At 41.0% G+C, this 15,913-nt stretch overlaps 1 protein-coding gene across 3 annotated transcripts in view; it reads left to right on the forward strand.

The window, feature by feature from the left end:
* Dnaaf9 (dynein axonemal assembly factor 9) overlaps window positions 1–15,913 on the forward strand; it is a 128,540-nt gene that overhangs the window by 41,060 nt on the left and 71,567 nt on the right. For 2 of the 3 annotated variants that reach the window (XM_070006874.1, XM_070006876.1), the window contains exons 10-16: window positions 2,078–2,213; window positions 5,062–5,143; window positions 6,305–6,359; window positions 9,743–9,830; window positions 10,891–10,967; window positions 11,610–11,654; window positions 12,646–12,691. In XM_070006874.1, coding sequence (XP_069862975.1) covers window positions 2,078–2,213; window positions 5,062–5,143; window positions 6,305–6,359; window positions 9,743–9,830; window positions 10,891–10,967; window positions 11,610–11,654; window positions 12,646–12,691 — 529 coding nt within the window. The remainder of the gene's footprint in view (window positions 1–2,077; window positions 2,214–5,061; window positions 5,144–6,304; window positions 6,360–9,742; window positions 9,831–10,890; window positions 10,968–11,609; window positions 11,655–12,645; window positions 12,692–15,913) is intronic. The other variant, XM_070006875.1, reaches the window with a different exon arrangement.

Here is a 15,913-nt window from a genome sequence, read left to right on the forward strand (position 1 = left end):
CAGCGCCCAGGCCCAGAGTTCAAGCCCCACAACTGACAAAAAAAAAAAAAAAAAAAAAAATCCTAGGGAAAATGAAAGGTACACTGAACTGAAAGCTTTACTGGACTGAATGGACCACAGGCAGTTTGAAATGTGGGAGATCTCTGGCTAAGTGAAATGAAACTATAATATTCTAGGAGGAACCAGTAGGTTAATCCTGTTGTAAAAGTGAGCTCTGTGCATTCATGAAACGGTTCCAATATTCCTCATTCAGATTCCCAGCAAGGCCTTTTTTTAAAACTACAAACAAGTTGTTTATATAAAAAGTAAAACATTCTTCTGTTATCAAATATATGATAGCAACATATGATATATCAAAGAGAAATGATTAAAAAACAAAACAAACAAATATGGTTTCTGCCCTATGGAGTTTATAATGTGATAGAGAATTAAGACACCAATCAAAATAACATACCAAAATGAACTCCAGGAAATGGAAATGAGGGTTTTTTTCTTTTTGGTTTTTTTTTTCTTTTGTTATTTTGGGTCCAGTCGTGGGGCCTGAACTCTTGGCCTGGGCACTGTCCCTCAGCTCTTCAGCTCAAGGGTAGCGCTCTACCACTTGAGTTACAGCGCCACTTCCAGCTTTTTTCTTTTTGCTTATGTGGTGCTGAGGAATTGAACCCAGGGCCTCAGGCATGCAAGGCAAGCGCTCTACCACTGAGCCAACTTCCCAGCCCCATCTTTTTGTTTTGTTTATGTGTCTTTGAGATGGTAAAAGGGATCACAGAAATAGACAAAGATGGACAAATGAAGCAGTGGTACTCACTAGACAATAAACTACACAAATTTTGTGTGAGGACTAGAGGGGAAAACTTGGAGAGAGTGAAGGATGGGGTTACATTGTCCAAAAAGAAATAAACTCATTGCCTGACTTTTGAAACTGTAACCTTTCTGTATATCATCCCATAATAATAAAAATAAATACTCATATGGAAATATATTACAACTCTGATTGGTCCCATGAAATAGAAAAGAACATGGTTCTGTATACACCATAATTAGAAAGCCAGATCACCTCAGGAATGATGAGTAGAAATAGAGAAGAGTCAGAAGCCCAGGACCAAAATTAATAATAATACTTTTTAAAAAAGAGCACAAACTTGGCTAGAGTATGGGAGTTAAGGATGAATGGCCTTGCATGGAGTTGAAGAAATTGACCAGACTATACAAGTTCTTTTTGGCTATGTGCAAGATTTAGGTTTTTCTTCTAATAGTAACACAAAGGTAGTACATGTTTTGCATGTTTGAAAGATTGTCATCACTTTTGGAGACTAGATTATAGAAGGGCAAAAGTTGATACAAGGAAACAGTGAGGGAAAGCTGCAGTTGTCCAAGAAAGAAATGATGGTAAACCCAGAATAAGACTGAGGCCAGGTGATTGGAGAGAAATAGATAAATAGGAATGAGCTAGGAAAGGCTGTTTAGATTTAGGGATGAGGAATCAGATATCAATGGGATTCACTGGTATCTTTTGCAAGAGCACTGTGAATGAAATGAGTGAGGGGAGTTGTTTGGATGGGCTGAGGAATAAGCAGGAAATGTGTATGAGGTCCAGCTAAGAGAAGTAGTAAGATAAGGATGGCAGGAGGGTATAGTGATGAGACCATTTACATTCCTCTTCTTCTCTTCTGCAAGTTAGTTAGAAAATAACTGCTATATTGTTTATCTAGTCTAAAAATCAGAGTTATTATCATACTTTTTTAAAGGCATTTCTGTTAAGATGTTATTTAATAGAACTAAGGGTTTGCTTTATCTTTACATCATGGACAACAAACTTCCAGCTCAAGTTGGAAAATACAAACCAAGCATGGGTTTAGTTAGGTCCTAAACAACTAAACCCATAGGTCACTAGGAAGAGAGAGACATCTGGCATTCCTTTCCAATCAGCCAGAAACATTAGGTAGACTAGACTTTGCTCATGTTGTAGGACATTGCTCAGAATAACCTGAGAACTCACTCAGGTGATAGGAAGTTGCCCTGACCAGGAATCCCTTTTCTAATCACATTCTAATCTATTGTTGACTTTCTGCATTAGCCCCAGTCGGCAGCCATTTGTTCTCTTTGGTAATCACTCCACACGAGAAAACCTGAATGCTGGCAACTTCAACTTCCCTTCTGAAGGACACCTAGTACGCAGCACTGGTCCTGGTGGGAGCTTTGCCAAACACATGGTGAGTAGCTGGACTACCTGGTGTACATGATTACATTTATCAAGTAAGAGGGAAAGGCAGCTGGACAAAGGAATCTTTCCCAATTAATATGTTGATGTAGCTCTGAATCTGAAATTGTTTTGAAGATTAGAAATCTATTGGAGGGGCTGAGAAGGTGGCTCAGTGGTAGAGCGCTTGCCTTGCATGCCTGAGGCCCTAGGTTCGATTCCTCAGCACCACATAAGCAAAAAGAAAAAAGCTGGAAGTGGCGCTGTGGCTCAAGTCTTAGAGTGCTAGCCTTGAGCTGAAGAGCTGAGGGATAGCGCCCAGGCCCAGAGTTCAGGCCCTACGACCGGACCCAAAAAAAAAAAAATCTATTGGAAACTGACTATATATTCTTATAATTACTAGTTATGATTTGGAGACATTCATTTTTGAAATATTTGAAGGAAAATAGCTAAAAACATACTTTCACAAATCACTCTTCAAATTGTCAAAGTAATATTGGTAGAATAAAAAAATGCAAAATTAAGCCTGGTGCCAGTGGCTCACACCTGTAATCCTAGCTACTCAGGAGGCTGAGATCTTAGAATTGTGGTTCAAAGCCAGACTGGGCAGGAAAGTCTGTGAGACTCTTTATCTCCAATTAACCACCAGAAAACTGGAAATAGCCCTGTGGCTCAAGTGGTAGAGTGCTTGCCTTGAGCTGAAGAGCTCAGAGTTCAAGCCCCATAACCAAAAAAAAAAAAGTAAAGGAAGTGGAGCTGTGGCTCAAACCTAAGGAGCATACCTCTTGATAATAAAATATATTAACCAACTAGAAATATGTACATGAGGGGCTAGAAAGGTGGCTCAGTGGTAGAGCGCTTGCCTTGCATGCATGAGGCCCTGGGTTCAATTCCTCAGCACCACATAAGAAAAAAGAAAAGAGCCAGAAGTGGCACTGTGACTCAAGTGGTAGAACGCTAGCCTTGAGCTGAAGAGCTGAGGGACAGCGCCCAGGCCCAGAGTTCAGGCCCCACGACTGGACCCCCCCCCCAAAAAAAAGAAATATGTACATGAATTGTTTTATGGCAATATTGATCATGTTCACATAGTAAGTTATAGGTTAGAGTAAATTCTCATGTCTATAACTTGGTTTTACAATGTTACAGAAAAATGCCAGGTATTCCAGTATAACTTCCTTAAATTTAGTAAAATTTAGTAAAATTAGTTGCACTAATTTTCATTCTTTTAGTTCTTGTACTAGCATTTTTGCATTTCACCTGCTATTGTAGGAATCCTTAGGAGATATGGACCATCCATTTCTGTCTTGGTCTAAAAGAACAACTTATTAGGGAAGAAGGAAAAAAATTACAAAATCCAGGTGAATATATTTTCTTTTCTGCAAAGCCTTTGTACAAGATGAAATCCAAATAAGGATAAAGTCCTGGGTTTCACGAGTTTGTAGCTTTCCTATACCTTTGCCTGTCATATGTATCTAGATCTTATATTATAGAAGCTCTGGACAGAATATTATTGACAGTCAAAACCCAAACAGTAGCTGTGCGCTGGTGGCTCACACCTGTAATCCTAGCTACTCAGGAGGCTGAGATCTGAGGATTGCAGTTCTAATCCATCCAGAGCAGGAAAGTCTGTGAGACTCTCATCTCCAATTAACCACCAGAAAACCAGAAGTGGTGCTGTGGCTCAAGTGGTAGAGCACTATCCTTGAGCTGAAGAGCTGAGGGACAGTGCCCAGGCCCAGAGTTCAAGCCCTAAGACCAACAGAACAAAACAAAAAACCCTAAACAATACCTCTTTTTTTCTTTTTGAGTTGTAAAGTCATTAGCAACCTGAGCTAAGTACCCAATAGCAACCTCACAATATGCCAAAGTTAAAAATAAAAAGCTTGGCATCAGTTACTCACAACTAAAATCATAGTTATTCAGGATGGTGAGATCTGAAAATCATGGTTCAAAACCAAGTCAGAGGGGGTAGAAAGGGGAAGAGATGGTATGGGGAAACAAAGGAGGAGGCAACAATGCTTGATAAGAAATGTACTCACTATCTTTCCCATGTAATTGTAACCCCTCTGTATGGTATTTTCACAATAATTAAAAAAAAAAAAAAAAAACAACTCAGTCAGACAAGAAAGTTCATGAAACTCTTTTTTTTTTTTTTTTTTTTTTATGTTGGTTGTGGGGCCTTGGGCGCTGTCCCTGTGCTCTTCAGCTCAAGGCGAGCACTCTACCGCTTGAGCCACAGTACCAGTTCTGGTTTTCTAGTGGTTTATTGGAGATAAAGAGTCTCACGGACTTTCCTGACCCGGCTGGCTTTGAACTGCGATCCTTAGATCTCAGCCTCCTAAGTAGCTAGGATTACAGACGTGAGCCACCTGCGCCCGACTAAATTCATGAAAATCTTATCTCCAGTTAATCTATGGAATAGCACTAGCCTTAAGCAAAATAACTCTGAGCACACAGGCCCTAAGTTCAAGCCCCAGGACCAGCATGCACACAAAACAGATTTTTTGAATGATAAAATTAAAGATGATCTTTTCTTCCTGTCTTTAAAATATAACAAATGGGCTGGGAATGTGGCTTAGTGATAGAATGCTTGTCCAACATGCATGAAGCCCTGGGTTCAATTCCTCAGTACCACATAAACAGAAAAAGCTAAGTGGCTCTGTGGCTCAAGTGGTAGAGAATAGCCTTAAGCAAAAACAGACAGTGCCTAAGCCCTGAGTTCAAGCCTCAGGACTGGCAAAAAAAAATTAATTTGGGTAAAATGAAATATACTTTAATTAACTTATGGTTTTTTTCTCCAGCAGTACCTGTCAGCCTGCTCTTATTTTAAACTTTATTTTTAATGTTTCTCTAATATCCAGGTAGCACAGTGTGTCTCACCAAAGGGACCTCTGGCATGTTCAAGAACATACTTTTTTGGAGCTACTCACATTCCTTACTTGGGTAAATCACCATCTTATCAACTTACCTAATGAATGGTTTCTCCCATGAATGAAAAGATAAGATTTAACTAATTTGCTCAGAAGCTATTGGTATTGATTTGTGGGCCTTAGTTGACCCTCCTTGTTTGAAGCCCAACACATTATTCACAGAATGTATTTCAGGAGAAAAACCATTGATCAGCCTGTAGTGCCAAAGTGTACCCATGCATAGGCCCCATGCTCAGTGTCAGAGGAAAGGCCACTATGAAAAAGACCTATTTTCAGATAGTAGAAGGTGTGGGTTACTACAAGGTTTCCATTCAGTTGTTCTTGTGATGAAAGTGAAAATAGGCCATACTAAAGGGTACCTAGGAGCTAGGAACTTCTATAGCCCCACCCAGAAAGACCAGCCTAACTGGAACCATCCAGAAACTACAGTCCTCCAGAGATATAGAGAAAAATCTAGAAGATGCATGTGGATTCCAGCATTGATACCCAGAGAGGAATACATCAGAAGCCAGAGTTTCTCTTGAGTGTTACTAAATAAGCCAGAAAACTCTGGAAAGAAGCATGACTGGGTCATTTTAAAGTAACTAAGATTAATTATTTAAACAACTGAGTCTAGCTGTAAGATAGGAAAATTATAACATTTATGTTATATCAGGTAGCAAGAGTTTAATCAAAAGGAGTCAGAAAAGGCCAAGTACTGGTGGCTCATGCCTGTAATCCTAGTTACTCAGTCGGCTGAGATCTGAGGATTGCGGTTCTAAGCCAACCCTGGCAGGAAAGTCCATGAGACTCTTATATGCAGTTAACCACCAGAAAACCAGAAGTGGTGCTGTGGCTCAAGTAGTAGAGAGCTTGCCTTGAGCTGAGGAGCTCAGGGGCAGCACCCAGGTCCACAACCAAAAAAAAAAAAAAAAAAAAAGCACAAAAAATACAACTAAAAATGATCAGAGCTTAAAATTCTACACATCTTCTCTGGTATTCAATGGTGATGCTGAATGGGTTATAAAATTAAGAATGTCTGGGGTGAAGGTCCAGGAGGCTATTGGGAGAAACCACTGTTGCTTGTACTTGAATTGTATTTGATTTCTAAAAATATCATTCTTGAAAATGCTTCCAATTAAATCAAGCACTTCCTGTACTCTGTCACATTCTTAATGCATGTGTTCTTTCACAGGTGATGATGACAAGCTACCTAAGAATGACAAGCTTCTCAGGAAAACTGAACAAATGTAAATCTTTAAATCTTTATATCTTTTTTTTTCTTTTTCAAAGTTGAGCTTCTGTCTGGTCTGTCTACTTCCTAATGAGCTTGACAGTTAGGACATCTGGCTGTGAGGTTGACATGGTCATGTAGTTTCCCAGGAGACCCCTTGAGGTTGGAGGGCCTTGCCAACTTCTCTATCTGCTCCTCTATCCAGAACTCAGAGTTTTTATCTGCACCCCCATGCATTTATATGACATAATTTCCTCTTTGTGTGTGTGTGTGTATGTATGTGTGTGATGCATTATTTTTATTGGAGGATTTTCCAAAAACAAAACATTTTGAAATCCATTGGCAGAATTTGTGGGAAATCTCATGCAAATTGAGTATTTTCTCTGAACTCCTGTTTATGGAACATAGCTATGATCTGAATCTTGGCTTTGTAGCCTTAGAAAGTTCATACCTAGCCATGCGCCGGTAGCTCATACCTATAATCCTAGCTAATCCTAGCTACTCAGGAGGCTGAGATCTGAGGATCACAGTTCAAAGCCGGCCCAGGCAGGAAAGTCCATGAGACTCTTTTCTACAATTAACCACCAGAAAACTGGAAGTGGTGCTGTGGCTCAAGTGATAAGAGTCCTTACCTCAAGCTGAAGAGCGCAGGGACAATGCCCAAACCCAGAGTTCAAACCCCATGACTGACAAAAAAAAAAAAGAGAGAGAGAGAGAAAGAAAGTTCATACCTAGGGTCTGGGAATATGGCTTAGTGGTAGAGAGCTTGCCTAGCATACATGAAGCCATGGGTTCTATTCCTCAGAAAAAGTCAGAAGTAGCACTGTGGCTCAAGTGGTAAGAGTGTTAGCCTTGAGCAAGAAGGTCAGGGACAGATCCCAGGCCCTGAGTTCAAGCCCCAGGACTGGCAAAAAAAGAACATACCTAATGCTGACTCCCTCTTCCCTCCACATTGTATATATTAGGAAACCATATACAGGATATAACTTAGTAATGCTGAATTACAAATTTTCAAAAAGCATTTACATGAATATGATTGAAAACAGAACAATGAAACGAGTTGAAATTGTTGTAAGAGGGGGCGGGGCGAGGTTGGGAAGGGATGTAAAGGGTAAACAAAGGAGGAGGCTGCAATGCTAGATAAGAAATGTACTTATTGTCTTGCCCATGTAATTGTAACCTCTCTGTACAGTATGTTTACAATAAAAATTTAAAAAAAAAATTGTTGTAAGAATGGTAGGTGCAGGATAAAGGAGAGTGATAAAAGGAGAGGAGATTGATTTGGGATGCATTGTATATGTATGTGGAAATGTTAGAATGAAACTGCCCTTATACATTTAATATATATGAATTTAGAAAAGGCATCTTCCTTCAGAAATACAAATACAGTAAGAGCTCTGTTATCACCTGATTATACACCAGAGTAAACTGGTGGGGTCTAGACATGAGCTTTCCAAAGGCCATCAAGGACAGGCCATAAAGAGGCTGGAGGAATGGTTTAATTAGACCACCAGCCTGGCAAGTCCAAGACTCTGATTCAAACCCTATTACTGAAATTAAGGAGGGATGGAAGAAGGGAGAGAAGATGATTTGAAGGTTTCTTCAAAACACAGGTTCCTGGGGCTGGGAAGGTGGCTCAGTGATAGAGCGCTTGCCTTGCATGCCTGAGGCCCTGGGTTCGATTCCTCAGCACCACATAAGCAAAAAGAAGAAAGCCAGAAGTGGCCCTGTGGTTCAAGTGGTAGAGCGCTAGCCTTGAGCTGAAGAGCTGAGGGACAGCACCCAGGCCCAGAGTTCAGGCCCCACAACTGGACCCCCCAAAAAAAAACAAAAACAAAAAACACAGGTTCCTAGAGCTGAGGATGATCTAGCTGTGGCACCCATCATCCTATTGATTGCCAGGGGTGATCTGCCTGACTATATAAGTGTCCCTTTTTTCCCTAACTGCCCTGTATCAATTCTTTGCATCCCTTCTTGCAGCTGTTCTCTGTTGAATGGATGGATGATCTTCTCTAGTAGAGGAGGGCCACTTTTCAGTCTAGGATATGCAAGTAGTTGTGCTTCCTGATAGTTGTGCTGATAGCAGGAGATTAACAAATCATAGACCTAGTAGAACTTGTAACCTGGGGAGCCCTAGTGAAAATGACACCAGTATCACTCTGGTCGTGCGCGCGCGTGCGTGTGTGTGTGTGTGTGTGTGTGTGTGTGTGCGCGCCAGTCTTGCATTCTCAGCTTTTTTTTTTTGTTCCCGGTTGGTATTCTACCAATTGAGCCATGCCTCCAGTTCTGGCTTTTTACTGGTTAATTGAAGATAAGTGTCTTTTGGATTTATCTTCCATGGCTGACTTCATAAACCTGCATCCTCAGATGTTAGCCTCCTGAGTAGCTAGAATTGTAGTTGACCCATTTGGGGGTAGAGAGGTAGGCATTAGCTTGTGTATTGAGCTCTTGTCTAATAATCTATATAGACACTAAAGCAAAGGGAAGGCTGACCAGTGTAGATTGAGTGATGTTTGAATCAAACTAGAGAGGAGATATCGTTACATTTTGGGGGATTAGCATTCATACTTAACCCCAATATCATGGTGTGAAAAGTCTTCTGGTCTCACCTGGAAGTGGACTGAAAACTCATTGGCAGTTTCCTCACCAGGCCCCTTCCTATCAAGCATACTTTGTGCCCCTGGCCTGGTGAACAGAATTCAGGATATAATGATCCATGAAGCTGCTAATCTGAAATTAATTGAATTTAGCTTTTCAGTCTCTCTTAAATAAGGTCTCCAGCCCTGAAATCACAGTAACAGCCAGCTTTTAGCAGGTCTGGTTAGGAGAGGACATACGGTATGATGGTTCTCGGAAAAACTGCAGGTCAGTATCATATACTGAAGGAATTTTTGGTCTGTAGGTAGTGGTTCCAGGCCTGCTCTTTAGCTCTTTTGCTCAAGGATAGTGCCTACCACTTGAGCCACAACTCTACTTCCAGCTTTTTGTGGTTAATTGTAGATAAGAGTCTCATATACTTTTCCTGCCAGGGCTGATTTTGAACTGCAACCCTCAGATCTCAGCCTTCTAAGTAGCCAGGATTATAAGCATGAGCCACCAGTTCCAAGCAAGACTACCAGTTTTATTCTCTTTGTTTACAGAATTGGTCCTTTGAGCCAAACTCAGAGGGGCTGACTTTTTTTAAGGTAATTTAACAAGAGCAAAGTATAAATCAAATAGGCATAAGACTTTAAAAAGCGTTAAAAGTTTAGAGTTGCTTTTTTCAATAAGTTCCTTTTTCGATGAATCCTTTTTTCATTTTTTTCAGTCTTTTAAATTGGGGGATTATCATTTATATGCATGCAGCTTTTGATAAAACCTTGTGTTACTGTAGTTAATCATTATTTTTTGCTTTTAAAGTAGGCTCTTGTCCCAGATATATGCTGCTGTTATTGAGGCTGTTTTGGCTGGCATTGCATGTTACACTAAAACTTCCAGCCTAACAAAGGTAATTTAAATTTCCTTTTCTGTAATCATTATTTTCATTGTTTTTTCTTAAGACACCTTGAAGTGTTTAAAGAACGTCTGTGTGGCACCAGCAAATTGCTTATAGAGCACTAAATTTCTGCTGCCTTTGGCCAGCTGCTGTTTTTTGACAAGTGACAGCTAATCAGCATGTCTTTGTAAATACCTGTTCTGTTAAAGAAAAGTCATTATCTTGTTAATATTTAAACAAACTGCTTTTAGAAGTTAAAGAACCGTGAATCTTAACAAAGTTAGGTAAGTTTGTTTTGAGTTTGGTTTTCTATAATCCAGTGTTTTTTAAAAAATCAAGTACAAACTTGAAAATCTGACTTGCCTTTCCTAGACAATCGCACGCATTTTCACTTTCTGACCATTTTCTTCCTTGCTGTTTTGCGGTTAACCTGCCCTGCTGAGTTGGATTCCTAAATCTGACCCAGTAAGGAGATGAGAAGAGTCGGCTTGATGCCTCCCAATGCCAATAGGACCTTTCCTGAAAGAAGCCAGTTGACATTGGAAAGGTTGTGTATGATGTAGATATCAGAGAGACTGTAGCTGTAGACACCAGCTCCTTGTCATTTCCCCTCCTTACTGAATTGAATCTTAGACTTGTACAAAGCCATGGGACTTCAACATCACTTCTCACACTGTTTTCTAACTTATCTTCTGTAACTCTAGCAGTTTGAATCTTCTTAGCCTCTAGCAGAGACTGAGGGCAGTGTTCCCTTCCTCAAAGCTAATGGAAGGGGTAGTAAAAAGCATTTCCTAGACCTCACGTTACTTGCACCATTCTAGCTCCTTACTTCTCTCCAGGAGTTTTTCCCATGAACCCAGCCTGAAGAAAGCACCTGTTTTCCTTAACCTGATGCTTTCACTTTAATTTCCTGATGTGTACAAAGTAGTCATGTAGAAGAGAAGGGCATTGGCCATCTGTTAGAAGTGTTTTCCTATCAGTAGTTTGTGTACTTTTTGCTGCTTGAAAACTGACTCTTATTTTTTATTATTTTTTTAAAAACTGACTCTTATTTTTTATTATTTTTTTACAGGCCAAGGAGGAAGCAGAGCAGATCCTGGGATCTGGGTTAGATTCCTTTGAGTTGATTCAGTTTAAGGCAGCCCTCCGGTAAGCAATGACTGAGTCTTTTATAAGGAACTTTTTTATATTTAAAAAAAGAATCTTCTTCACTTTTGTAATTTATATTTCATCTTCCATTTGAGAAATGTTCCGGTAAAATAATGAGATGTGTGAAGGAGATCGTTCCTGATTAAACCTTTGAGAAGCTAAGATGTTAAGGATAGAGGAACTATATGAGGAAGTTAGAGGCTAGCATGTGAGGCAGCCCTGAGAACTTGTTCAGAAGCAGACCTGGCTCCTCCGTACCTGATGGCATGGGACCCCAGAAAAAGTACTTAAATTAACTAAATCACTCTCACTGGATGGCTTGAAAGTATAGGGCAGGGGGACTGTGGATGTGGCTTAGTGGTAGAGTGTTTACCTACCATGCATGAAACCCTGGGTTTAATTTCTCAATATCATATAAACAGAAAAAACTCAAAGTGGCACCATGGCTCAAGTGGTAGAGTACTAGCCTTGAGCAAAAGAAGCTCAGGGACAGTGTCCAGGCCTTGAGTTCAAGCCCCAGGACTGGCCAAAAAAAAAAAGTGTAGGGCAGATAGAGTATAAAAGTAAATGTCTGAGAGGATTCTAACCCAGTAGTCAGCAAGAGAAGTCTGATTTCTGTTTTGTTTCCTTTTTGGTTTGTAGCTCCAAGACAGCTTTTCATATACATGCTGTGAATAACCAGGGAAGGTAAGTGTATGGTGTGGTGCCTCCTCACATGAGGCAAGTTGAGCATAAAGGGAGGAGAGGCTTAGTGGTGCTTACCTATAATCCCAGCACTGAGGCTGAGGTCAGAGATCATGAATTCAAGCCTGGCCTGGGATACAGAGCAAGACCTCGCTCAGAAAAATAAAAAATAGGGGCTAGGAATATGGCTTAGTAGTAGAGTATTTGCTTAGCATGCATTAAGCCCTAGGTTCAATTCCTCAGTACCATATACACCAAAAAAGCTGGAAGTGGTGCTGTGGCTCAAGTGGTAGAATGCTAGCTTTAAACAGATGAAGCTCATGGATAGTGCCCCAGGCCCTGAGTTCAAGCCCCAGGACTGGAAAAAAAAAAAAAAACAGAAAAGAGAGAGAGAGCAGCTCAGGGACAGCGTCTTGTCCCTGAATTCAAGCCCCAGGACCCGCACCAAAAAAAGAAAGAAAATAAAAATATCAAGTGAAGGAGAGAGGACCCCCACAAAGATCACTTCAGTCTTGGGCTCAGGCTGGCTGTACTCAGGTAAGCCCCCATACCTTGAAGACTTCCACAGAAAGCTTAGGGGCAGAGGTCAGGACATATTCACTTCAGTGACTATATAACTTCAGTGACTAATTCTGCACATACAGTCCAAGGTTAAAAATCTCTGAGAAAAGAGTTGTTGCCATTAAAAAAAAGACGAGTGCCGGTGGCTCATGCCTGTAATCCTAGCTACTCAGGAGGCTAAGAGCTGAGGATCGTGGTTCAAAGCCAGCCCAGACAGGGAAGTCCGTGAGACTCTTTACCTCCAGTTAATCACCAGAAAACCAGAAGTGGTGCTGTAGCTCAAGCATTCACCTCAAGCATTAAGCTGAAGAGCTCAGGAACAGCACCCAGGCCCATAGTTCAAGCCCCAGGACTGACAAAAAAAAAAAGATTGTGAATTTCAGTCCAGTTAGAAATCCTTTAATGTCTTTCTCTCATTTCTTTACTCTTCTAGAATTGTGCCTCTGGACAATGAAGATAGCTTATTCTTTGTGAAAACGGTAAGCAGAGCTTTTGTGAGTCAGCTGGTTAAGAATGGCTTGTAGAAGGATATCTATAAGCAGTAAAGTAGAAGTAGGTGGGAGGTCTCCAAGGAGCTGAGATTGTGCTGTCCTTGTGTGAAAATATGAGATAGGACAAGCCTGCCTTGACCAACAGACCAAGCTTTCAACAATTGTTTCTTTGCATTCCAAGTCCATAGATAGTTGTTGTTTTTTTTTTTTTGGGGGGGGGGTTGTCAGTCATGGGGCTTGAACTATGGACCTGGGCGCTATCCCTCAGCTCTTCAGCTCAGGGCTAGCACTTTACCACTGAGCCACAGCGCCACTTCTGGTTTTCTGGTGGTTAATAGGAGATAAGAGTCTCACGGACTTTTCTTGCCAGGGTTGGTTTTGAACCGTGATCCTCAGATCTTAGCCCCCTGGGTAGCCAGGATTACAGGCATGAGCCACCAGCACCTGGCCTGCATTAATACCTTTTTAACAGAGACTTAGATTCATTAATTGAACAATCCTGAGAGACCTATGTGGTCTCCAACGACATGGGGTAGAGCTCCAGCAATAGAGCTTTCTATCCTGTGTGCTGGGGCCATACTAATGGGCCAGAGTGAAGGTTTAGAGGCATACTGAGGATTATTGGTTCCTTTTTGTTTGTTTGCAAAGTCTGTTCATGGGACAGACAGTCAAGTCATGGGACTTGAACTCAAGGTCTGGGCACTGTTCCTGTGTTCTTTTGCTCAAGACTAGTGTTCTGCCATTTTGAGCCACAGTACCACTTCTGGTTTTCTGATGATTAATTGGAGATAAGAGTCTCACTAACTTTTCTGCCTAGGCTGGCTTTTCTTTTTCTTTCTTTCTTTTTTTTTTTTTTTGTCAGTCGTGGGGCTTGAACTCTGGGCTTGGGGCACTGTCTGTTTGCTCTTCAGCTCAAGGCAAGCACTCTTCCGCTTGAGCTACAGTGCCACTTCCGGTTTTCTAATGGTTCATTGGAGATGAGTCTCACGGACTTTCCTGCCCAGGCTGGCTTTGAACCAAGATTCTCAGATCTCAGCCTCCTGAGTAGCTAGGATTACAGGCATGAGCCACCGGCGCCCTGTTCCTGGGCTGGGTTTGAACTGTAGTCAGGCATGAGCCACTAATACCCAGCTGAGATAATGGTCCTTGAAGTAGATCCTTGAGATATTGGTCCCTGGAGATAGCATGGTCCTAGGGGAGCCAGTTTGTGGGCCAGTTGCAGCTGTACCCAGTGCACACTGATATGAAGACAGTTGATAAACAATTTATGAGAAGATACTGAATATCAAATGTTCTGTTTGTTGTGTGTATACACACAAATTTGACCGTGAGTGTGTCCTATGACCACTGCCTAAGCCCTAATTTCAGCAGGCTTTGGTCATGAGAAACTAGGTGGGCAGCTATGGATGACTTGCATTTCCATCACCAGAGGAAAGCATCACAAGTTCCTGTCAATGTTATCTCATCTATGGAGAATAGTACAAATGTCATTTTTTAAGGTTATAAGTAATGAATGCTTTAAAATACACCCACTTGTTAACATTTTGTGTTGATATTGTTTTAGAGCTAATTAGACGTTTTGGTGACATAATTAAGATCTATTCTTCGATAGTTAGATGATATACTTGCTAAAGTCTAAACCCCCAACTTCTTTTTAGTATTTTGGAAAGTATTTTGGTCAATAATAGGTGATTACAAATCCAGAACCTACACTGAATGCTTAAAACTTCAGATAGTATCAAATCCTTTATCTACTATATTTTTCTTATATATGCATACTTATGGTAAAGTTTAATTTATAAATTAGGTACAGTAAAAGATTAGTAACAATTTGTTACAATACATTGCCAGTATCATTAATTTTATGTTTGAGGGCCATTATTAAAGTAAAATAAGGAAAACTGTCACCCAGTTATAGTTTAAATATTGGAAAATAAAATTATAAGTTATAAAACAAAAGTATATTATAAACTCTTTTTTTAAAAAAGAGAAAAAGAATCCGGGTGCCAGTGGCTCACACCTATAATCCTAGCTACTCAGGAGGTTGAGATCTGAGGATCATGTTTCAAAGCCAGCCCAGGCAGGAAAGTCCATGAGACTTTTATCTCCAATTAACCACCAGAAAATCGGAAGTGGTGCTGTGGCTCAAGTGGTAGAGTGCTAGCCTTGAGCTGAAGAGCTGAGGGACAGTGCCCAGGCCCAGAGTTCAAGCCCCAAGACCGACAAAAAAAGAGAGAGAGAAAAGGAGTTACATGGTGGTACAAGTTTATAATCCAAGCTACTCAAAAGGTGAAGGCAGGAGGATTATGAGTTTGAGACAAACCCAGGCTAAGTTACCTTTGAGACCTAATCTCAAAACAAAAACAAAAGTGCTAGGGGCAAATCAAGTGGTAGAGTAGGAACCTAGCAAACATGAGGGCATTATCAGTACAAGGGGGGAATTTAAAAAGGCCCTTACTTGGGCTGGGAAGGTGACTCAGTGGTAGAGCCCTTGCCTTGCATGCATGAGGCCTTGGGTTCGACCTCAGCACCACATAAGCAGAAAAAAAAAAGCCGGAAGTGGCACTGGGGCTCAAGTGATAGAGCACTAGCCTTGAGCTGAAGAGCTGAGGGATAGCGCCCAGGCCCAGAGTTTAGGCCCCACAACTGGACCCAAAAAAAAAAAAAAAAAGGCTCTTACTTGAATGAATACTATGATACTAGCCCAGTTGGTAACCAAGATGGTTATTAAGTGACTCACAGTGTAGATGTGTTGGACAAAGGAATGGTTCATATCCCCACCAGGATGGAATATAGTAGATAACATATTCCAACACACTGCTTGGAATGCTGCACAGTTTAAAACTAATGCTTTGCTTATTTCTGGAATTAAATTTGTGTGTGTGTGTGTGTGTGCGCGCGCGCACGCGAGCGCTTGCAGGCGCGTGTGTACTGGTCCTGGAGATTGAATGCAGAGCCTGGGCACCTTCCCCAAAAGCCCTGCTCAAGGTTAATGCACTTAAGCCACAGTTTTTTCGGTAGTTTTAATGAAGATAAGAGTCTCACAGACTTTCCTGCCCAGGCTGGCTTTGAACTTAACTTCTCAGCCTCTTGAGTAGCTAGGATTACAGTTGTGAGCCACTGGTGCCCAGCTGGAAATCAATATTTTAGAGCTAACTGCAGTCAGTAATACCATAGGTAAGGAGGATTAGAAGGAACATTAGCAGATAT

The sequence above is a fragment of the Dipodomys merriami genome, unplaced genomic scaffold, assembly GCF_024711535.1.
Source record: "Dipodomys merriami isolate MVZ:Mamm:240054 unplaced genomic scaffold, mDipMer1.0.p SCAF_7, whole genome shotgun sequence".
Taxonomy (NCBI): Eukaryota; Metazoa; Chordata; class Mammalia; order Rodentia; family Heteromyidae; genus Dipodomys; species Dipodomys merriami.